The 24511-nt window shown below is 38.7% G+C and overlaps 1 protein-coding gene across 3 annotated transcripts in view; it reads left to right on the top strand.

Moving 5' to 3' along the window:
- The window catches only part of DAPK2 (death associated protein kinase 2), a 56660-nt gene extending 32786 nt beyond the window's left edge, over positions 1-23874 (top strand). For 2 of the 3 annotated variants that reach the window (XM_075273840.1, XM_075273841.1), the window contains exons 8-10: positions 1082-1234; positions 3137-3182; positions 4005-6302. In XM_075273840.1, the coding sequence (XP_075129941.1) occupies positions 1082-1234; positions 3137-3182; positions 4005-4652 (847 nt within the window). In that variant the 3' untranslated portion in view covers positions 4653-6302. Of the gene's footprint in view, positions 1-1081; positions 1235-3136; positions 3183-4004; positions 6303-16769; positions 16860-21735; positions 21820-23303 lie in introns of those variants that run through there. The other variant, XM_075273842.1, reaches the window with a different exon arrangement.
- The last annotated feature ends 637 nt before the right edge of the window (positions 23875-24511 follow it).

Raw genomic sequence — 24511 nt, 5'->3', positions numbered from 1 at the left:
GCATTCATGGTTGTGTCTATCGGCAACCAGTCAAGACAACAGACTGTCAAAACTCAAAAGAATAGGGGGAAATCTTCAAAACCCTATAAAATGTATATTTCCAAATTTTTTTTACATTTAATTGTCTACAAATTTTTATTTTTTTTTTGTAGATTGTGAGCCCCACATAGAGCTCACAATGTACATTTTTCCCTATCAGTATGTCTTTTTTTGGAATATGGGATGGAAATCCATGCAAACACGGGGAGAACATACAAACTCCTTGCAGATGGTTTTTTTGCCCATGGCGGGATTTGAACACCAGGACTCCAGCGCTGCAAGGCTGCAGTGCTAACCACTGAGCCACCGTGTGGCCCCTACCAATTTATATATGGTTATATTCATTATAGAAATAAGAATAACTAGTACTCGCCCATTAAAACCTCCTACTCCCAGAGTGAGGGGAACAGGCTCTGTACGCTATGTACATTGTTCACATGACTGCTGCAGGCAGTCTCTTGGCTTGGCACAGCCCACTGGCCCATAAATTTAAGATCTTTTCCTGCCCATACGCACATTTTCTGACGTTATCAAGTGTTGCCCTGCCAGGAAAGCTTAGCTTGCTGATCCATTTTTTTGTATTGTTTGTTGGCAGATGACAAAATTCTGCCGATCAGTTTACTTCGGAATTCTAACATTGGCCTGTGCCAATTATTTTTATTTACTTACCTATTTTTACAGCTATAGTAATTATATGGGACAGCTACAGATAGCTCATACCCAATAAAATTGCCTTATGTCAAAGTCCTTTTGAATATGTACTTACAATACTTTTAGTTTAGGTGGATTATTTTAATGCTGAATTCTCTTGTAAAGTTGCTGTCCTTGAAGTTAAAGAACATTCAAATCAAATGTTACCGCCATATCAAAACTCAAGGCTTCAAACCAGGGTCATGGTTTACTTTATATACCTTTACAATATACTGTGTGAAGTGCGTAGCCAGAGACAAGACGGTAGACAGTAAGATTGCTTTGGTCTGTTATACACCTTCAGCACTGCCCAATTACTGTCCATTTTAAGTGTAATTTCTCTATTATTCAGGTTAAGTGGAGCGTCCCCGTTCTTGGGAGAGAATAAACAGGAGACCCTTTCCAACATTTCAGCTGTTAACTATGAGTTTGATGAGGAATTTTTCAGTCACACCAGTGATTTGGCCAAAGACTTCATCAGGAAGCTGCTTGTGAAGGACACAAGGTGAGAAACAATGACAAACATGTCCATGTGAGGTTTTTTGTTTAAATTAAATGAACATTGTAACTTTGGCTTGACATAGTTTGCTAGTAGGTACATTTTATTGTGGTTTCGTAAACACTGCTTAGGATATTTTTGGCAGCGCATTAAGAGAGGAAAAGACCAAATGTGTGCTGTCTATCAACAACCATCAATGATGGGGGCAGAATGAAATCCATGGGGAGAAGAATAGCGGTTTGGATTTTATTAATAGAAAAACCACATGAAATACGTGCCTTGTAAAGTCAATTATTTTCTTCTTTAAGAAGATTTAAAGAACAATAGGAGAACGCAGCAACAAATAAAAACTGACAAGTTCTAATTATACAGCTAATAAGAAAATTACTTTGAGTGAAAGTGTGTGCTCATCTTAACATTCCTAGATTGTAAGCTTTATCTTGCCATTTATGGAAGTAGAAAATCAGCAATTAAAACAAATGTACCATAGTCAATGATGTAACCCATTACAGGGAAACTTAGTCTCAGATCAGATTCACTTTTATCCATCTGATGCTGTAGTAGCCACATAGTGGAAAAGACAAATATCAGATTTACAAATTGACACATGGCTTGGCATTTTTTGGCATACTGAACTTTCTCCATGAAAGTAGCGGTTGTATGATGTACGTTTAAAAGATCTTTGGAAAAAGTAAGTTAATTTACACTACCTGGCCAACCCCTTTAAGTAATGGGAAAATGGGGGATAACTGTATCTACAAAAATAAGCTTATTGAAATTTGTTCCCTTCAATACAGAGTGTTAAGTAAAAAAAAAAAAATTTGTTAAATTCTCTTTAAATAACAAACTAATGTTCTACTTTCAAAGGTTTACTCTATACCCTTGATACCAATGACCTTTCCTCAAAACAGGCCATGAACGACACATCAGTGAGGGACCAAAACTGCACACGCACTTAATTTGAAGCTCCTGGGCCCAGTGTGCCCTCACTTACCATGTGCTACCTATAATACTGCTGTCCTCTTTTATTGTAGAGAGGCCTTTAGTGATTGCTACTACTGCACCTCTGTAACACCACCCCCTTAGACCAGCCCACAGAACTCAGAACCGAACCTACACAATGTATGGTACCATAATCTTTTGGCTCTGCACACTGTGCTTTGGCCATATCAGACCATGGAAGTCCAGCTCCCCTCACTTGAATGGGAGCTGCTCTGCAGCCACCCAGCATGGCCACCATATAATGTAAATGTATGAGCAATATAGGATTACTGAAATACAAAAAGACTAGTACTAGCGACTGTATATCAGCTTTAGGGCATGAAAGTAGTGGTACAGAATATAAACTGTTAATTTTATGAGGTAGTAGTACCTTAAATATAGGTATCTGTTATGCTTTGGCTTGCCTTACCCATGTTATGTTTTTTATTACAAAAACTTTAATAAAAAACGATTATACCTAAATATAGGTATCTATAAGTTAGGACAGCAGGTATATACAAGTCCCTGTGAAGATAAGTTGTGTCTGGCACTGAAGCAGGACAACACTCAGTGAGCAGCCCACCACTGGTCAGTGGTATTGCTGGAATGCCTGACATTATTGAGTGGAGGAGACATGTTTTCATTTCACTATCCTAACTGGTCAAAGGCATCTTGCAGGCGCCTGTATTTAAAGTGCCATGGATTGTGACCATGACAGTGGCACATTAAATGTTTGCCAAGTAATATAGAGGACCTCCACAGGGAACATTACGTCCTCATAGATTCACTTACATACATCAGTGACTGTTATTAAGGATGGGTCAGAAACATCTGGCCTCCAAATGATGTGGTAAAAACTATATAATATTAAATTCACACAGGGTTCACATCTTCAGGTTATCACTAACAGTATGTTCTTTTCTTCAGAAAGCGCCTTACTATCCAGGAAGCTCTTTCACACCCTTGGATAACAGTGAGTGAAACAATCTTCTTATCCCTGCATGAGTCCATCAAGTAGCTATATATTTGATGGGTGTAAGGTTTTCAGTCTTGTAAATATGTTTGGCACTTTCTCAAAAAACATTTATTTTTGTTAACTAATTTCATCGGGTATTCCAGTTAATTTTTATCAGTTACCTATCCTATGGTTAGGTCATCAATAAGAGATTAGTGGGGGTCCAACTCTTGGATCCCCACTGATCTGCTGGATGAAGGAGTTTTGGAGCCTATGCAACCACCGTGACCGCTTCACTGTTTACATTTCACAACATTTGTTTCATAGAACTGAATGGGATGAGGCCGTAATTAAATTGCAATGAAACAAACAAACAGTGTGTGATGTGGGGGGTCACAGCAGTCACTTGAGGGGATCCCAGGTGTATGACCCCCGACTGGTATCTATATAATGACGTATTCTGAGGATAGGTCATCAATAAAAATGGAAAAAAAAACTGGAATACTTACTTAATGTACTTTGAGAATTCACATTGTACTTAAGTTGTATAGTTGCAGTAAGATAAAAATACTACTATTATACTAACAGACTGGTACTAATTTCAATTGGTCCGTTTTGCTGTGGCAAATTATTTTTGTGGAAGTCTCACTTTCTTATACCCTGACCAAAAGAAATGGACTACTGACTCATCTATTCACAAGTGATCAAGCATGGCGTGTTGTGTAAAGTTTTATCCATGAAATGGCTGTCAATTCCTTTCTCGGCATGGTTTTGTGCACCTTAGTTTTCAGAAACATTTATAGACTTGTTCTGGTACTTATGTCTCCTTTTTACCTAAAGACCCTTCAGTCCAAAGAAGAGAACAAAATTCATGATACCAAGAGGACAGCCATGCGGAAACTGAAGGCTAAGAGACTGAAGGAATATACCATGAAGTCTCACTCCAGTATGCCACCCAACAACACTTATGTGAATTTTGAGAGATTTGCACAAGTAGTGGAAGACTTAGCTGGTGCAGAACATGTCCTCAGTTCGTTGGCTACACACTATGATTCTCTACAAGAGGACGTAGAAGCGTTGATATCTATCTATAATGAAAAGGAGGCTTGGTATAAAGAAGAGAATGAGATTGTGAGACACAGTCTCTCACAGCTCCGATATGAGAGTCGTAAAGTGGAGTCCATGAAGAAGAACCTAAGTCAAGACATTAGCTTTGTAGAATCCAACTTAACAGGTGTTGCCGGGAGGTATGCCGATCTAGAGGCTCAATATGAAGCTCTGAGCAGAGAACTTACAGAGGACCTTAAAAGTATTCAGGACTTAGTGGACGGATTTCAAGATGGAAATGCTGGTTATGAATGTACAAACTTTGGTGCTGTTTTCAACAGAGATATTAGTGAGTCGTTCATGAATCTTCTGAATGGATCATGCAGTGAAGATCTTTTGGAACGCCTAAATCTCAGGAACATAGACTCTAGGTTACAATAGGCCTAGTGATGAATGTGTGATGTATTCATATGTAGAAATAGCTGTCATTAAATATTTACATATATATATAGACTGATGTTCAGTTTACAAAAAGTGGATCTATTTTCTTAATATTTATTACAAGAGAATATCTACTACTGTATATGCCGAGAATAATATCTTGATTCATGGAACACTGGCTAAACACTGTAGTTCTCTAGCTACTATTGGTCCATGGTTCCATATTCTCTATACACTATATTAAATTAACATTCGCTGCATCTGACAACTTCAGGGTGTCCTTTCATGGAAATGAACAACTGGTTCTTTGGAAACTCATGGCCTGATTCTTTTGTTCTCAGGGGATAAAAGGCATTGCCAGAGGTATCTGGTAGGGGTTTACTCCCATCTTCCTATTCAGAACATCCCAACATTTACTTGGCCAAGCAAAACCTGCATACTTATGGGGTGATCTAGAATGATATGTGTTAGTTAACCAAGCACATGGCCAACAGCTCTACAAAGTAGACAAGATTTAGTCCACATACAATCATTGATCACTGAAGATGCATTTAATAAAATACTGGCTTTAATGCTTAGTGTCCATGGTTAGTACCTGGCAAGCTCTCTGTTCTTAGGTCAATCAGCCATTTCTAGCATTCTTGAAGCCACTTACAATTTGTTGTCACTTTGTAGGAATAATGCTCATAGATATCTGGATAATCATCCCAAAAGCTAAATGTCCGCAGAAAATCTACTAGCACATTAGTTACCCGTTTCTTATCCAGTTGTGTTTAAGACTAGAGATGATCGAGTAGTATTCGATCGAGTAGTTGAATATTGGGGTCTACTCGAATCGAATTTTGAATATTTCACTACTTGTTCATCTCTACCGTATACGTTCTTTTTTAATGCCTATGTTGTCCTAGTTCCTGTCCCACCTCCCCTGCATAGTTATTGGTGTAAAAAAAAATCTAATTTTTACTGCGTTTACCACGTTGTATTCGACCGAGTACGAGTATTTCGAATACCGTAGTATTCGATTGAATACTACTCGCTCATCTCTATTTAAGACCATTGGGGTTTTTTTAAATGTAGTTTACTAGATTCCACGGACAATTTTATCTTACAATCTGTCCATGTTGATAGTATGTTGTGCTCTACTCATGAAAAATATATATATATAGTTATGAGACCATATGTGTATTTTTAGATTGAAGTGCTTAAAACACATCTGCCTTTGTTGTATATCAGCATGTTACTATCTTCTATAGGCTTCATTCTGCTGTGCAGATGAAAGTCAGTATTGTGGTCAGTTATTTATTACTTAGATTGTTGGTAATATGTTCCTTTCCCACAAACGTTTTTTGTATCTAATTTAATAATAGAATGTTGTATGAAATTCCCTGCTTTAGCATCTCCCCCCTTGTTGCTGACACTACTTGCTACATCTATGCTCCCATATGTGGAATTCCTATATTGTATGTTAAATGCCCTAAGATTTATTGACAATTCCTTTTCCTATGTGTGCTACAAATTAATCTGAATTAATTAGATAATTCTTGACATGGTTTATTCCCTATCTTTTTCACCACATAACAAAGATGCGCCAGTTATATAGCAAACTGTGGTAATGCCAATAAATACTCTTAACACATTGATTCCTGAATATTTATGTATTGCTATATTTTATTTTTTCACCACCTGTCCCTCAACACATGTCAGCTATTACCTATTTAATTATTGCTTTCTTTTGAAAAATTCATTTAATCCTTCTCTTCTGTTGGATCATGTTATCTCATTCTGATTTGCAGGTAATTGCATATTTTTCAGTTTTTTTCCAAAAATCACAGCCTTACTTCCTGTATGATAAGACAGCATGGACTGTTCCACACAGGCTTTCTATGGGAAAAAAACAAACTCCTATCACAGTTACTGATGATGATTAGACAGGCTCCTGTCACATAGTTATAATGAAGAAGATTACAGCTCAGCCTCCTTGACTGCATGCTAAGGCTATGTTCACATGGAGGAATTTGGACAAATTTTGCCCCCAAATTCGGAGTAGATTCCTCCCAGAATCTGCCTCCCATTGTTTTGAATGCGAGGCAGAAATCGCAGCAGGACACTAAAAAAAGAAGCGTCCTGCTCGATCTTGTCGCAGAGTCCACGGCTTGAGACTCTCTGCTGACTAGGCCCATTCATCTGGGCCTAATCAGCAGTGGGATGCCACAACGGATTGCTGATGCACTGCATAGCATCCCGTCGTGGCTAGACTGCGGCAAAAATGTTGGCAGCAGAAAATGAAGAGGAATTCCTCTTCATTTTTCACTGTGTGAACATACCCTTATGATCTGTGGAGTTTTTCAGAAGAATAGGGAGAAATGGACACATCTTTTGGGTTTCTTTTATTTTTTTTTTATTTGCGTATTGTATGAGCTGCAGCCAGCTCTCCACATCTGATCGCTAACAACTTAGAGTGCCCATATACATGAAATAGTTAATCATATGCACTTCTCAACATTGAAATTACAACACCAAGAAGAACAAGATCAAAGTTATGCAAATTAAAGAAGTAGCAAAGTATCTAAGATCTGCATATGATCAAATTTTCAGGCTCCTGGCTATAATATGGGCATGTGAGAGGAGCATATTTCCATTTTTTAGCCATATTAAAGGTAAAAAATCAGATCAAGTGATGTGTAGAGATGAGCGAGTACTGTTCGGATCAGCCGATCCGAACAGCATGCTCCATAGAAATGAATGGATGCACCTGGTACTTCCGCTTTGACGGCGGCCGGCCACTTAACCCCCCGCGTGCCGGTTACTTCCATTCATTTCTATGCGAGTGTGCTGTTCGGATTGCCTGATCTGAACAGTACTCGCTCATCTCTAGTGATGTGTGATGTTTGTGTGATGTCTTTTGTTAACTTACTGGCCAGTTAATCATCACTTGTCACAAAACTGAGAGGGACCCAGATACAGGACCTTTATCTATTAGACATTTAATTCATGTATTTTGGATATACTAAAAATATTGGTCAGAATTCCTGTTTAATTACCTTTGTCATGAAAACCGATATTTTAAATAGAAGATTCGTTCTGATGATACAGTAGTCTATGTGACAGATTAGTATACAAGGAATTCAGAAATGACTACTATGACAGAGCACTGGATTATTGGTACCGTTAGGATTATGTCAAAACAGCTTCAGTCAAAGGATGTCATAAGCTCATATTATTTTATTAGGCGGAGCCATAAAGGAAAGCTGTACTAATAGAAACAGATATTATATGGACATAAAAATGACAATTTAAAAATTGTCAAATTATATTGTGATTATGTTAGGTACATCTATGAATTCAGCTTTCACTAGGTTATACAACATATCCCGGTAGCAACAACTGCTGCCATAATTGAGGACTACTTTGTTGTCCGAAATGTGTAGGAGTTGCTTTTATTACTTGGTGTACTCAGAACAGTATATAGAATAAAGATCAAACAAGCATCCTGTACCCGTGTGCTGGACATACCTCCTGCTTCTAAGCAACAACTGTCTCATGAATTAATATGCAAGGCAGAGTCATCCAAAATGTATGGTAGAACATATCCTGAACATATCTCATATATATTGTAAGCCGATGACTGGTCAGGTAATGGAGGGGGTGTACATCTCACCCAGACTACTAAGGTGGGTGAGATGAGAAAACTCCAGAAAGAACGTTTCTCAGCAGATAACTATTGTCTTCTGAGGGTTATTTCAAAGTTCCAGTTACTGGGCTGTATTTTTAGGAATGACAGGTAGGATGGTAGTGGGATTTGTCATTCCACCCCCCTCCAGTCCACACTTTGAGGATGTTCCTGCAGCAACTCAGCTGCAGAGAGTCTGCTCATTAACCGGTTAAGGACCGCCGTACGTAAATTTACGGCCTGCGGTCCAGGTACCTAAAGACCGGACTATTGTCAAAATACGTCCTGTCTTTAGGTACCTTCTTGGCGGGGGGAGGGGTGCGGGGAGGACGGGGGTTAGGTGTTACTAACACCTAACCCCTTCCTCAATAACGTCCAGTCGGAACTGAGTCCGACTGGACGTTTTAACCCTTTCGATCGCGCCGTGAAACATCACGGCGCGATCGAAAGGCATCCGCCAGCAATTGAATCAGATCGGCACCCCCCGCGGCGAGATCGGAGGGTGCCGATAGCAGTAAAAGGTAGTCTGGGGTCTGGCCAGTGACCCCAGACTGCCCGGAGCCCCCACATACCTGGTGATCCTGCCAGGACCTTCTGATGTCAGGCTGTGCGTCTACACAGCCTGACATCCTGCTACGGAATACCATGTGGGACACCTGCAGGCTGTGTCTCACATGGCATTCTATATCAGCACAGTATTGCTGATTGAAGTGTCCTAAATGGACACATGAAAAAGTAAAAAAAAATAAATAAATAAAATAAAATGAAGTGTATGAAAAAAATTAATAAAGTAATAAAGCCCAAAAATCCCTTTTTCTCTATAGAAAATGAATTATATAAAAAAAGAACTAAAAAGTAATAAAAACAATGCATATTTGGTATTGTCGCGTCCGTAACAATCTATACAATAAAACTGAAATAATATTTAATGTACACGGCGAACGCTGGAAAAAAAACCCGGAAAAAACTCGCCGGAAGTAATGATTTTTCGCCGTCTCACCTTACAAAATATACAATAAAAAGTGATCAAAAAGTCATATGCATCCGATAACAGTACCAATAAAAAGCGCAGGTTGTCCCGCAAAAAATAAGCCCTCAACCAACACTGTCAACCGAAAAATAAAAATGTTACGCCTCTGAGAAGATGCTATGCAAAAAACATTGATTTATGTCCCCAAATGTGTTTTTCCTCTGCAGAACTAGTAACACATAAAAAAATAACATAAATGAGGTATCGCCGTAACCGTACCGACCCGCAGAATAAAGGACACATGTTACTTATACTGTACGCTGCATGGCGCAAAACTAAAAAAGTAAAACTCAATGCTAGGATTGATTTTTTTTTTTAAATCCAGCAAAAAAGGGTTAATAAAATGTATTCAATAAGATGTAGACACCCAAAAACGGTGTCATTACAAAATGCATCTCATCCCGCAAAAAACAAGTCCTTATATGGCCGCGTCACCAGAAAAATAAAGAAAATATAGCATCTAATAATGTGAAGACAAAAGTCCGCAAAAATCGCCAAATTATTAGAACACAACTGGCTGCGGCAGGAAGGGAATATATAAGCTGTGCAAGCGGATATCAGGGGACACCCCATATTTACAGCTTATGAGGGAACGGACACCAGAAGTGACCCCTAAAGTGACCCCCAGAGTGACTCCCCCAATCATAGGAGCTACTGGGACATAGTACAGAATTTGGTGTCCCCAATGTCCTCCGCACCGCTTATATATTCCCTCTTCGCCATCCGCTGTGCAGTCACATCTGGCATACTAATCCTCACTACACCCCCTGATACATTCTTTGAGGGGTGCAGTTTTCAAAATGGGGTCACTCCTTTGGGGAATCCACTTTTCTGGTACCTTACAGGCTCTACAAACATGACATGGCGTCCAGATACCAAACATCTGAATCTGTACTCCAAAAGCCGCATCGCGCTCCTTCCCTTCTGCGCCCTGCTGTGCGCCCAAACTGCAGTTTATGCCACATGTATGCCACTGGTGTACCCGGGATAACGTACGTAATGTCATATGTGGGTATAAACTGATATTGGGGCACAGCCGGACACAGAAGGGAAGAAGGGTTATTGGGTTTTTGGAGCGCAGACGGTTTGGTTTTTGGATGCCATGACACTTTTGCAGAGCTGAAACGCCAGTAACGTGGAATCCCTTGATATGAGATGTTATTTTGGAAACTACACCCCTGAAGGATTTATCCAGGGGTACAGAGAGCATTTTTAACCCCCAAGTGTTGCTATAACTTATTATCCATAAATGAATACGAAGCTGATTGTGAAAGGTGAAAATGACCATTTTTCCAGGAATACGTCCTTTCAGTGCGTAATATGTTATGCCCGACTTGTATCAGAGATGAACGCTCTGAAAGCTGTTGTGCCCAGGATACCCGCTTAACAGTTTTTGGAGTGTCTCTGCTGACATAAGTCGGGCACAACATGTTGCACGCTGAAATGGCAAATCAGTAAAATTTTCATTTTTAACTTCTCTATCAGTTGCGATTTCATTTCTGGAAACTAAATAAATGCAACACTCAAGGGTTAAAAAAATCTTGCTACACCACTTGATAAATCCCATCAGTGGGCTAGTGTCCAAGATGGGGTGACATGTCTGCAGATTCCACTTTATTGGCAATTCAGGGGCTTTGCAAAAGTGGCATGGTGTGCTCCAAAAACCAATATAGCGCTCCTTTCCTTCTGTCCCCGGCTGTGCCCAAACAGCCATTTATAACCACATATGGCATTAAGTCCGTTATCCGGGGTACACCAGTGTCATACATGTGGGCATACACTGCTATTTGGGTACCCAGCAGGGCGCAGATGTGAAGGAGCAATATGTGCTTTTGGAGTGCAGATTTAGATTCTTCGTTTTTGGACACCATGTCACATTTGCAGAGACCCTAAAATTGCCCCTACAAAATGGGGTCACTTCTTGGTGAATTCCAGTTTACTGGCACCTCCAGGGCTCTGCAAAAACAACATGGTGCCCAGAGGGTCCCTCTAAATCTCTACCCCAAAAGCTAAAACGCACAGTGGTCCTTCCCTTCTGAGCCCTGCTGTGTGCCCAAGCAGCAGTTTACACCCACATATATAATTTTTTGCCCCTCGGGATGGCCCCTTAATAGTTTTAGGAGTGTAGGTCTCTGACAACACAAAGTGGGTGCAACGTATTGGGCACCGAAATGGCATATTTTTAAAAATTTCAATTTTCATTTTGTACATTAATTTTTGGGAAGCATTTTAGGCTCAAAATGATAATACCCCTTGATACATTCCTTGACAGGTGTAGTTTCTAAAATGGGGTCACTTTTGAGGGGTTTCCACTGTATTGGTACTTTAGGGGCTCAGCAAATGCGACATGGCACCTGAAAACTATTCCAGCAACATCTGCCCTCCAAAATCCAAATAGCGCTCTTTCCATTCTGAGCCCCAACATGTACCCATACAGCAGATTATGGCCACATATGGGGTATTGCCGTGTTCAGAAGAAATTGTGTAACAAACTTTGGGGGGATTTTAATTCTTAAACTATTTGCAAAATTAAAAATATGGCGCTAAATGGACGATTCATTGGGAAAAAAAGTAATATTTCATTTTCACGTCCCAATGTTAATAAAATCTGTGAAACACCTGTGAGGCCAAAATACTCACTCTACCCCTAGATAAATTCTATGAGGGGTGTAGTTTCCAAAATGGGGTCACTTTTAGGGGGTTTCCACTGTATTGATACTTTAGGGGCTCTGCAAATGCGACATGGGATCTGAAAAATATTCCAGCAAAATCTGCCCTTCAAAAGCCAAATAGCCCTCTTTCCATTCTGAGCCCCGCCATGTTCCCATACAGCAGATTATGGCCACATATGGGGCATTTCTGTGTTCAGGAGAAATTGTGTAACAAACTTTAGGGAGCTTTTTCTCCTGTATCCTCTTGTGAAAATTAAAAATTTGGGGCTAAATTGACAGTTTGTTGGAAAAAAAGTAATTTTTCATTTTCAAGGCCCAATGTTAATAAAATATGTGAAACAGCTGTAGGGTCAAAATGCTCACTCTACCCTTTGATATGTTCTGTGGGGGGTGTAGTTTCCAAAATGGGGTCACTTTTAGGGGGTTTCCACTGTATTGGTACTCTAGGGGCTCTGCAAATGAGACATGGCACCTAAAATTATTCCAGTAAAATCTGCCATCCAAAAGCCAAATAGCGCTCCTTCCATTCTGAGCCCCGCCATGTTCCCATACAGCATACTATGGCCACATATGGGGTATTGCCGTGTTCAGGAGAAATTGTTTAACAAACTGTGGGGGGCTTTTACTCCTTTAACCCCTTGTGAAAATGAAAACTTTGGAGATAAAGTGACATTTTAGTAATTTTTCATTTACACATCCCAATGTTAGTAAAATCTGTGAAACAACTGTAGGGTCTAAATGCTGACTATACCCCTTGATGAATTCTGTGAGGGGTGTGGATTCTAAAATGGGGTCACTTTTGGGGGATTTCCATTGTTTTGGTACTCTAGGGTCTCTGCAAATAAGGCATGGCGCCTGAAAATTATTCCAGCAAAATCTGCTGTTCAAACACCCAGTGTCGCTCCTTCCCTTCCATGCACTGTCGTGTGCCCAAAAGTCAGTTTCTACCCACATGTGGGGTATTTCTGTGCACGGGAGAAATTGCAAAATAAACTATCAGATGCATTTTCTCCTTTAACCCTTTGTGAATGTGTTAATTTTAGGTCTAAATGAATGTATTAGTGAAAAAAAATGAAATGTCTAAATTTCACTGCCATATTATTTTTATTCTTATGAAATGCTTAAAGGGTTAACAAACATCCCAAATGCTGTTTTGAATAATTTGAGGGGTGCAGTTTTGAAAATGGGGTAATTTATGGGGGTTTCTATTATACAGGCCTTTATAATTACTTTCAGAACTGAAGTGGTCCCTAAAAAATTGGTTTGGAGAATTTTCTTGTAAATCTGGAAAATCGCTGTTACACTTTTAAGCCTTGTGACGTCCAAAATAAATTAAAAGACAATCAAAAGATGATGCCAATATAAAGCAGAGATATGGGAGATAATATTTATTCATGTATTTGGATGGTATGACTATCTGCTTGAAAAGTAGAGAATTTCACATTTTGAAAATTGCAATTTTTTTCAAATTTCCATCAAATTTCCTAGTTTTTTTATAAATAAATGCAAAAATATTGATTAGTGTTTACCACTAACATGAAGTATAATGTGTTACGAAAAAAACAATCTCAAAATCATTTTTGTAAGTTAAAGCGTCTCAAAGTTATTGCCATTTAAAGTGACACATGTCAGTTTTGAAAAAAGAGGCCTGGTCTTTAACATACTTTTGGGCCTGGTCCTTAACCGGTTAAATGCGCTTAAGAAGTCAGCTCCAGCAGCAGACTGGGGGCAGAACTTGGCTGGAGAGCAAACAGAGAGGTCATATTTTTGGAGCTGTGTCCTGAATGATTCTACTGGCTTTTGGATTTCTGTTATTCTAGGTGAGGTAACCTATTCTATGTTTAGTTAGAGCCTAGCCGGGCAGGTATTTATTTTTGTATAAATAAACTCTACCGCTGTTTTGGACTAAAGAAACTGGACTTTCGTGTCTATGCCATCCCACCTAGCAACCCCAGACCCTGACTATATATATATATATATATATATATATATATATATATATATATATATATATATACATACATACATACATACACACACCCTCATAGATAAGCCGTTTGAAGAGCCAGTTGGTGGGGACATATGGTTTTAGATTCCATTGATCTCATATTGATGACCTATCCTAAAGTTAAGGCATTAGTATTTAAGTTCCAGAAAACCCCTTTAATAGTTCCTCAACAGATACAATACAATTATATTTGCACACAAGCAAAGTTCTCTTTTTAATAATTTTTGTTTGTGAACTATTGAGCTGTATTTGTATGTCTCAGTAAAGTTATGTTTTAGTTCCCATAATTGGTTTGGGGAGTGTGGAAGGACTTTGTATACACATCCATATACAGCTTAGATTCAGCAATAGTAAATACACATTTCTCTGTCATTGCAAAATATATTAAGGGAATTCTACCACCACCACAAGCATAGTCAGTTGTCCCTACCCTGTTACAGCACACATTACACTGATAAACAACATAATTCTGTTATGTATTTCACTTTTGTAGATTTGGAGAAAAATAACCTGGAAGTTTTATGAAACTGAGAGATTTGGTGGACTGGGGGTGAGTCTTCAACCCTAGGAGACCTTTTGATGTCGCTCAGATTCTTTCCATCTCCAGCCGGCACCACCCTGTGCAGTAGGAGTTGATCCTCCCCATCAGTCATCCTAGTAAGAACAGTGGTCTTAGGGCTGAAGACCAACCCCCAGTGCACCAACTGGCTCCTTTACACAAGACTCCAAACTTGTTCTCCAAATCTAAAAAAGTGACATAACAGTGGTATGATGTGTATCACTGCAATGTGCTCTGTAATGTGGTTGTAGCAGTTGAATATATGTAGTAGACTCTCTTTAAAGTGAGTCTGTCAGCAGTAAATTGGTAATAAACATAATGTCAGTATCTTATACAAGTGAGTATACAGTTTCCAGATATGCCTCTGGTATTCAACTTTGGAGCTTCATTTTCATGTAAATGGATGTTTTATTCATATGGAAGTGAGGGAAAAGCGTCTTAGCTTGCCTGGCCTTTGGTCTCAGCTTTAGATTTTCAAGTATGCATTTTTCCCATAATTTGCATCTGAATAAAACTTGATTGACATGTAAATGGGGTTCCAAAGCTGAATAACAGAGGCATATTTGGAAACCATAGAATAAGGGCTCATTCACATCTGTGCCCTGGTCTCCGTTGTGCAGGTTTCCGTTTCTTGCACAAAACAGAGGCAGGAGACGGAAACCTGCAGGACTCTTTCATACCCATTCATTTGAATGGGTTTCAAAGATGTCCGGCCGTGAGCGGCAGTGAGTGTTTTATGCTCTCCGCCGCGAAACCGTTTTTTTTTAAATCGGACACAGAGTCGGACATGAAGTACTCTGTGTCCGATTTAAAAAAAACGGTTTCGCGGCGGAGAGCATAAAACGTTCACCGGCGCTCACGGCCGGACCCGCTCTGACAGCTTTCCGTCTTCTGCATGAACCTAGCGTTACCTCTACAAGGTACTGCTAACAGACTCCTTTTGTTTATTCTTAGTATTCAAGGTTGACTAGCCTCTATAATATACATCATTGTTCAAGGGACTCCTATTTTCTTCCTCTTTAATGTGGAGGGGAGAATAGCGCTAAGGTTATATAGAATTCTGTATGCAATGTCCTGAATGTCTGATTTTCACGATCAATTAGACAGTATATGTGGACCTCTGCAGCATTGAAGATTTCTGCAAAGAATTAAGCTGAACCAGCTGCTTCCTTAGGGTCATAACAGAGAGCAGGAAGCTAAGAATAATTTGTGGAATGTTCACAAAAACTATTTTAGTCCACATTCTCCTGCAGTACATTTTATGTCCCCATGTATGGGTTAAAAGAATATTATTTTACTATTCATTTCTTAAGGTGATTTGTGGTATATACTGTACAGTACAGACCAAAAGTTTGGACACACCTTCTCATTCAAAGAGTCTTCTGTATTTTCATGACTATGAAAATTGTAGAGTCACACTGAAGGCATCAAAACTATGAAGTAACACATGTGGAATTATATACTCAACAAAAAAAGTGTGAAACAACTGAAAATCTGTCTTATATTCTAGGTTCTTCAAAGTAGCCACCTTTTACTTTGATTATTGCTTTGCACACTCTTGGCATTCTCTTGATGAGCTTCAAGAGGTAGTCACCGGAAATGGTTTTCATTTCACAGGTGTGCCCAGTCAGGTTTAATAAGTGGGATTTCTTGTGTGAATTCAGTGTGAATCTACAATTTTCATAGCCATGAAAATACAGAAAATTCTTTGAGAAAGTGTGTCTAAACTTTGGGTCTGTACTGTATATCTCCTACACAGGCCCATACCTTAAATTAATCCTATGTTGGTCTTTTTGTCCATTTACAATAGTATACATGATAACAAATCTTTGTAATTAACCCTATTCCTATTCAGAAATGCAGCTTTTTTTTGTTGCAGGTTTTGCTGCAGTTTTTTGAGCCAAAGCCAAAAATGGCTACAAAGGGAATGGGAAATATATAGAAAGTTCTTATACGTCCGTCTTCAGCTCAATCCACTCCTGGTATTGGCTCAAAAACAACAGCAAAATCTGCAACAAAAAAAGCTGTGTTTCCGCAACGTGGGACCTGTCTTATGCAGTATATGAGACATTAAAATAACCTTAGTTGTCTTTCATTAGTAATTGCAGCCACTCACCTGAAACCATTATATTTATGATGATTGTTTGTCAGTATAATTGATATTCATTTCTCTCACAGCCAAAAGATAAGCATCAAGTCCTGGTAAGAAAAAAGTCCATTATCAACTTGGAGAATTTAAGAAAACAATATATACGGAGACGATGGAAGGTAATAAAATACAAGTGACAGTCAGGTTCATAGAAATATATTTCTTGTCTTGCATATGTATTTCCTTATGTACTATGAATTTCATATACTTTAAGGATCCCAAATATACAGTATCTTGCATTTTGAGCTTTCTAGTGCCTTCATTGATACTGTTAGATATTAAGGTCCTAAAGTCATGGACAAAAGTTTTTCACAAAGTTTGCTGCTTCAGTGTTTTTCAATCTTTTAGGGGCCATTCACATGTTTTGTTAATCAGTTTAACCGATCAGTTTTGCAAAGACAAAAAACTGATGCAAAAAATGTATGGAAACTGATGTCCATCCGTTTAGATAGACTCAATGTTAAATGAAAATAGATATGTTACTGTTAGGGCTCGTTCACACGGAGTAAACGCGGCACCCGTGTTAACGACCGCAAACATGCACCGTCAAAATCGCGGCGCAAACGTCCCGTAAATGCGGCACATTGCGTGTGAACGAGCCCTTAGACAGAAAAAAAGGACAAACTACACTTTTCTTGACCCACAAAAGAACAAACAGAAACTGATCTGTTTTTATTTAACATTGACCCTATGTAAACAGATGCTCATCAGTTTCTATCCATTTCATATGTTTTTCACATCGGTTTTTTGCCTCCGCAAATCTGATCAGTTAAACTGATGTTCAAAATGTAATGTGAACGGGCCCCCTAAGTTAGATATTTCTATAGTATATTGAAGTACAAATATAAGCATTTTATGAGTTTTTAAACTTTTATTAAGAAATATTTCAAACTTTTGCCAGGAATGTTTAATTCTTACATTGCTAACCCTTCTTTTTCAAGACTTCTTAAATTTCTCCTGGCATAATGGATATCACAAAAAAGCATGTCCAGCAACCATTGAATAAAATATAACTTTTACTTTATCAAAAAATAAAAAGGAAACATCTTACATGCTCCAGGAACAAGACAGAGGAAAAATATCAGCTTACGCGTTTCGGGACATGTTGTTGCGTCCCTTAGTCATAGGTGCTTTTTTACCTATTGCTTTCAATGTGATACGTGCGTATCACATTGAAAGCAATAGGTGAAAAAGCCTCCCATTGATTTGAATGGGGAGCGCACGTATGGCGGCATCCATTGAAGTCAATGGGATCTGTTTTACTCCGCTCACTCTGAATGAGTTTACATGTCAGAATAAGTGGAGTGTTAACTCCATGTGAAAGCAGCCTTAGATACCATTCTTAATTTAGTGTTCTTAGGCAAAATTGAGAGTGAGCCCACTCCCTTGGATGAAAAGCAACCCCACACATAAATGGTCTCGGGATACTTTACTGTTGGCATGGTAGTGCCTTTTCTTCAGACAACCATTCTTTCAGAAGCCACTTTTCTCCAAGAAAAACATCAAGGACAGACTGACATTCTGAAGGAAGTATGGGTACTAGACTGCAGAGGAATGGGGTAAAGTTATTTTCTCTGATGAAGCCCCTTCAGACACATGGTAGAATAATTGATGACAGACTCTTGAATAAATTAGGGAACTTCTAGTAAATTAGTGCTAATTTAGCTGACAATATAGCAGCCTTGATTGCATAGAGCCTGATTAATAAGGATAATTTGGATGGAGCCATTACATTGCCTGCATGGAGTCATTATATTCCACTAAATGTTATTATTTTAGGTACAAAATATAACATCTAGTATTACATACTTCAGCAGACCTAAGCTCTTTAACAATTAAAGGAAGCAAAATGTGCCAAATGCAAGTTGTACAAGCCCCACCCTAAGATTAGGGCAAATTGCTTTTACTCATAGTTGAAAACAAGAAAGATTAAATTCTGATTTCATGTCATAGGTCAAAGCAGGAAATGTCAGACTTTTTTTCTGAGGTGAATAAAGAGTATGTAGGAAATGTACATAATTATACAGGACAGACAGATAGATAGATAGATAGATAGATAGATAGATAGATAGATAGATAGATAGATAGATAGAGATAGATTGCAGGAAACAGATTAGATTTAGATGTCCCATGTTGTAATTATTAATAAGGAAATAATAGAAGAAGGCTCATGATCTTGTGCCACTCTTTGCGAAAGGGACTTACTCTTGTGTTTGAACAATTCCACCTACTGTTTGTAACAGAATGAATATGGGTATTTTTTGTCTTACATCAGCAGATGTATGGCAATCGGTAAACAGTTGCTGTAGATGAACTGCTATGGTCTCATGTATTAGCTAGCATTGTATTAATTATGGTTTTATGTTTTTTATGAAGCTGCAGTAAGGGAAACATAGTGAAGTTTAGTGGTTTAGGAGCAGTCACTAGATTGCTTGCTAACATCTGACATACCCAGTGGTGTAACTACTGGGGTAGCAGCAGTAGCGACAGCCATAGGGCCCAGGACATTAGAGGGCCTGATGGGGCCCTGATGTTTTTTTCTAGTTTCTTTAATAGGCTGTTACCTGCTAGAGTAACCCCAGCAGGTAACAGGCCCTATTTACTTACCGATCCTCTCTCCTGCTCACAGCTGCCTGTACTTCCCCTTCTGTGGATGCAGCTGTGAGCATAAGCGTGGATCGGTAAGTAAGTCTGGGGGCCCACGAACCCCACAAACACTACTATCATTATACTCAGGGGTCTTTTCAGTATAAAAGAAGTTTACAACTAAATATGGGGCATTTCTGTGTTCAGGAGAAATTGTGTAACAAACTTTGGTGTGTTTTTTCTTATTTAACCCCTTGTATAAATGAAAAATTTGGTGCTCAATGGATAGTTTATTGAAAAAAAAAGTAATATTTCATTTCTACGTCCCAGTGCTAATAGAATCTGTATAACAGTTGTTATGTCAAAATGCTCTCCATGCCCCTTGATAAATTCTATGAGGGGTGTAGTTTCCGAAATGGGTCAGTTTGGAGAGTTTCCCCTATACTGGTACTCTAGGGGTCCTCCAAATGAGCCCCAAAAAAGCTTTTCAAACGCCCAGTGTCGCTCCTTCTCTTCTGTACACTGCTATGTGCCCAAACATCAGTTTACACCCCCATGTGGGGTATTTCTGTGCTCCGGAGAAATTACATAACAAAATGTGAGATTTCTCTTTTAACCCCTTGTAAATGTGTTAATTTTAGGCTAAATGAATGTATTATTGAAAAAAAAATTAAATGTCTAAATTTTATCTCCATATTGTTGGTCCCTAAAAAATTAATTTGTATAGCATATAAAGCAGAGATATGCTAGATACTATTTATTAATATATTTGGGTGTTAGAACTATGATTTTTTTTTCTTCAAAATTTCCAACAAATTTCCTTTTCTTTTTATAAAATAAATACAAAAATATTGATCAGTGTTTACCTCTAACATGAAGTACAATGTGTCACAAAAACAGCCTCAAAATCACTAGTGTAAATTAAAGTGTAAGTTATTGCAATATTAAAGGGGCTCTATCAGCAAAATCATGCTGATAGAGCCCCACATATGCGTGAATAGCCTTTAAAAAGGCTATTCAGGCACCGTAAATGTTATATTACACTACCCCCCATTTTAAAATAATAACCTAAAAAAGAATGGCCTGGGCGCATGCGCAGTAGCAGTAGTAGAAGCCGCGTGCTACTGCGCATGCATCCAGGCTATTTTTTTATATCAGTGTCCGCTCGCGAGCGCCAGAGGAGGACGGGACCGGAGGACATCGGAGGAAGAAGAGGCGTGGACGAAGATGAAGACACACCCTGAATGCCCGCCCAGCGTGCACGATCCGTAAGTAGAGCACATTCTTTTTTAGGTTATTATTTTAAAACGGGGGGGGGGAGGGGGGTAGTGTAATATAACATTTACGGTGCCTGAATAGTCTTTTTAAAGGCTATTCACGCATATGTGGGGCTCTATCAGCATGATTTTGCTGATAGAGCCCCTTTAAGACACACATCTGTTTTGAAAAATGAGTCCTGGTCCTTAAGGTACTTTTAGGCTGTGTCCATAAGAGGTTAAAGAGAACGTTTCACTACCTCCACCAATTCCAGATCTTAGCATCTGTTAATAGGTGCAGCTTCAATGATTCTGTCGCAGTTGGACTTTAGCCCCCAATATGCTATTTAGGCTCTGTACTGTCAGGAGAGTGGTGTCAGGCAGAATCAGGCAAAGGGTGTGATTCTGAGCTCTGACACTGGCTGCCTTTGATTGGAGCTCTGAATCACACCACTAACCCCTCCCCCCCATCTGACACTGCCTTTCTGATATTACACAGCTTAAATAGTACATCAGGCACCAAAACTACCTGCAATGATTGCTCGGGAACAGTAGAAGCTAGAGAGAAAATTCCAACTGTGCTGGAATAAGTGGAACTAAGCACTTGAATTGGTGGAGGTGCTGAAAGATCCTCTTTGAGATTTCCCTTCACTGGAACCAACCAGTAGGCCAACCCCTGAAAAACAACCCCATGGTGTAGTCACAAATTAGGTAGGAAGTCTCAAACCTAATAGCTCTCCAGTTTCAAGGGGATATCCTATTACACGCTGGCACTCAGTAAGCTCTTAAGAAGTACTCGTTCTATCACAAATGTTTGTACAGGTGACTGCATGGATAGGTTCTCGATTTTATACACTGTTTCACTGGGACTAAATGAAACAACTGAATTCAATTATTATGAGGTGTGTCCCAATAATTTTTTCAATACAGTATAGATACATAGAATGAAGATGTCTGGAATGCAGCCTCCTACAATATAGAATTGTGATTTTGCCACTTTGACAGGTGAAACCTTCTTGTTGCCCATTCCTTCATCTGGAATTCTCACCTTAACCCTATCCAGCAGTATGGCACATGGACTATATTTACAAACATGCTTTATTGCCTAATAATATGATGAACGTTTCTTTGTAATATGTATTTCTCTTCCCAGATGTCTTACAGCGTAGTATCCCTTTGCAATCACCTGAGTCGTAGCCTTAAGAAGAAAGTTCTTGATGAAGAAAATAATGCACTGGTAATTCAATTTTACTACTATCATGTTCTATGCAAAAAACAAACAAACAAAAAAAACACCGGTCATAGACATAAAGATCTTATTTCCCTCAACATTAATATTTGTATCCTGAGAAATGTGTTTTTCTCAGATGATAATAAAGGGAATGTTATAGTTTTAGAAATTAACACTATCAACTAGGGAATATCTTGTATCAGTAGTGATCAAAATCAGCAAATTTCCATTGGTCAGATGTGTTCCTTTTTAGTACCACAGATTTATCAAATATTACTAAATGTAGAATTGTTTGGGTAGTTAACATCAATTATTATGTTTCTGGCAAGAGAGAAACAGGTTAGTATTATCCCACCCCTTCCAAGCCATCACCCTTCATGTCATCACAACCCCAAACGTTATTATTTATCACCATAGTCTTCTAATACGCTGCAGAGTACAGATTGTTTAGACTATATAAGGCAATGGGGGGATTGCTGCCTTTATTATGTCACTTTTTAAGTTTGTAAGCCTTCCCAAATATGAAAACATAAGTGTCTTTTGCTGGAAAGAATCTCATTAAAAAGTCAATCATAAACCACTTTTAATTACTCAAGGGAAAAACACCCACACATCTTCTGTTCTATTAGTGAATGTTCTATGAAACGAGGCAGAGTTTGTTTTATCCGTTATATTATTCATGTTATCAGGCTATATTCTATCCATAGAGATTTCGGCTGTAAAAATAAAGGCTTATTAACCGTAATTTTTAATGTTAATTGTTACTGATTCCATTGCAGCAGGAAGCCATAGAGTCACTTTGCCTCCATTGCTGGGGTTGCCAATTTGCTTCTTCTCTGGCATTGGACTGACTGGATACCCCTGTCATCAATTTCATTGGATGTGGATGACTCAGATCTCTCCAAAAACAGAGGTCTGCCTTTGTCACCTGCAGACCTCACCCAGTATAGCTGTACAATAGCCCAACCATATTTTTGAATAAATAATTTACAAAAAAAATTTTATGTGAAAAAAACAATTGCTGGCAGTAGATTTTAGTGGCTTGACAAGTATAAAAGAACTGGTTCTCATTGATCCCCTGCCCCTCTTGTTTCACCGCTGCCCTTGATCTTTATTGATATCTACGTTGTCCTGTCTCAGCATACAGGAAATGCACGCACAGTCACTGGTACAGCCAAAGATTGGCCGAGAGGATATTTGCAGACATTTCCTGTGTATTGAGACAAGACCTGGAACTAGGGGTCAAGACCGCAAAGTTTTTTTTTTTATTTTAACCGACTGAGCTCACTACCAAAATTTTTCCTTGCTGAAAATAAAACATTAAATTATTCTAAAGTCTTTGGAAATGATGAATTTAAATTTGGTAAAATTATAGATAACATCTATTACTTATTATGGTTGAATATTGAGAATATTTTTTTTATTATTTGGTGCATCAATCCAGATTGCATAGTGAGTAAAATTCCTGTTCTTTGTATGTTGCCTTTCAGAGAAATTGCGCAAGTGATGTTGAGGATGATATAGAAAGAAGACAAGTAATTCAGACGAGAAGAAGAAGCAGTGTATCCTGAGAACCTTGTATGCGCAGCTGGAGTTTAGTGCCTGAAGGTCAGCCAGTGCTCACGCTCATGGACAATGCAGGATACTGAGCATTCATATGATACTGGCTAATATGCTCAGATTCATATTGCACTTTTAACATTTACTTCCCCACAGAAGACAATGTCATTCAAGGAACCACAACTGTATGTTCTATGTTCACCTGCACACATTGGCTATAAAGGACTTATCTGAGCAGAAAGTTTACATGACTGTGGTTGCTTTGCTCTACCTAACATACGGATTGGCACACATTAGAAGTTGTATTACTATTGATAGCATCATTTATGTTACTTTGAAAGTGTTTTTATTTAGTAATGTGTTATTCTTTATTGCATCATTTTTAATGATATTGCTTTTAAGTGTGTAAATACAGAAAGCCTGCATTACTACATCTCTGATAAGATAATCGCATAATTTTTTGGAGATCTGTTATACTGTAAGGGGCCATTCACATGCAGGAATATGACACTGATCTGGATGGGACTACTGCTTCCGAATCAGTAGCAAATTCAACCCAGATTCTGCCTTGTTGTTGTTTTTTTAATGGGATGCAGAGATCGCTGCAGGATACTGAAAAAAGTAAGCGTCCTGCTCAATCTTGCCCCGAATTCCACGACTCAAGACTCCTTGCAGTTCGACCACATCTAAACCAAATCAGCAGCAGAAAGCCGCGAATAAATGCCAATGACCTGCTAGTACCCGACAGCTTGAAAGTGGTGGTGGAAAATGAAGTGGAATTCATAATTGTCCTATTCTCTCCAATCCTGTTCTTCTTTCTTCATAGAATAAGGACTTTTTTGGTCAGGAATTTGGTCAGAAAACTGACTCAAATTCCTCCTCCAAAAAACGCCTCACCATACAGTCTTATGTAATCTGCTTTTTTTTTCCGCTAGTGGATTTTCTGCTAGCAGAAAAAAAAAAGCGACATGTCCATTCTTCAGGCTTTTTCCACCTGAAAAATTCAATGCAAGTCACTGGGAGACAGAAAAACTGCTACCGTTTTTTCTGAGGCGTTTCTGGAGGCATTTTTTGAGGCATTCTGAATGTAAACTCGTTCCGAGTGAGCAGCATAAGAAACAGATCCCATTTACTTCAA

This window comes from Leptodactylus fuscus, chromosome 5 (genome assembly GCF_031893055.1).
Source record: "Leptodactylus fuscus isolate aLepFus1 chromosome 5, aLepFus1.hap2, whole genome shotgun sequence".
In the NCBI taxonomy this organism is placed as follows: domain Eukaryota; kingdom Metazoa; phylum Chordata; class Amphibia; order Anura; family Leptodactylidae; genus Leptodactylus; species Leptodactylus fuscus.
The sequence above is the reverse complement of the archived record's forward strand: the minus strand, read 5'-3'. Positions and strand labels throughout refer to the sequence as shown.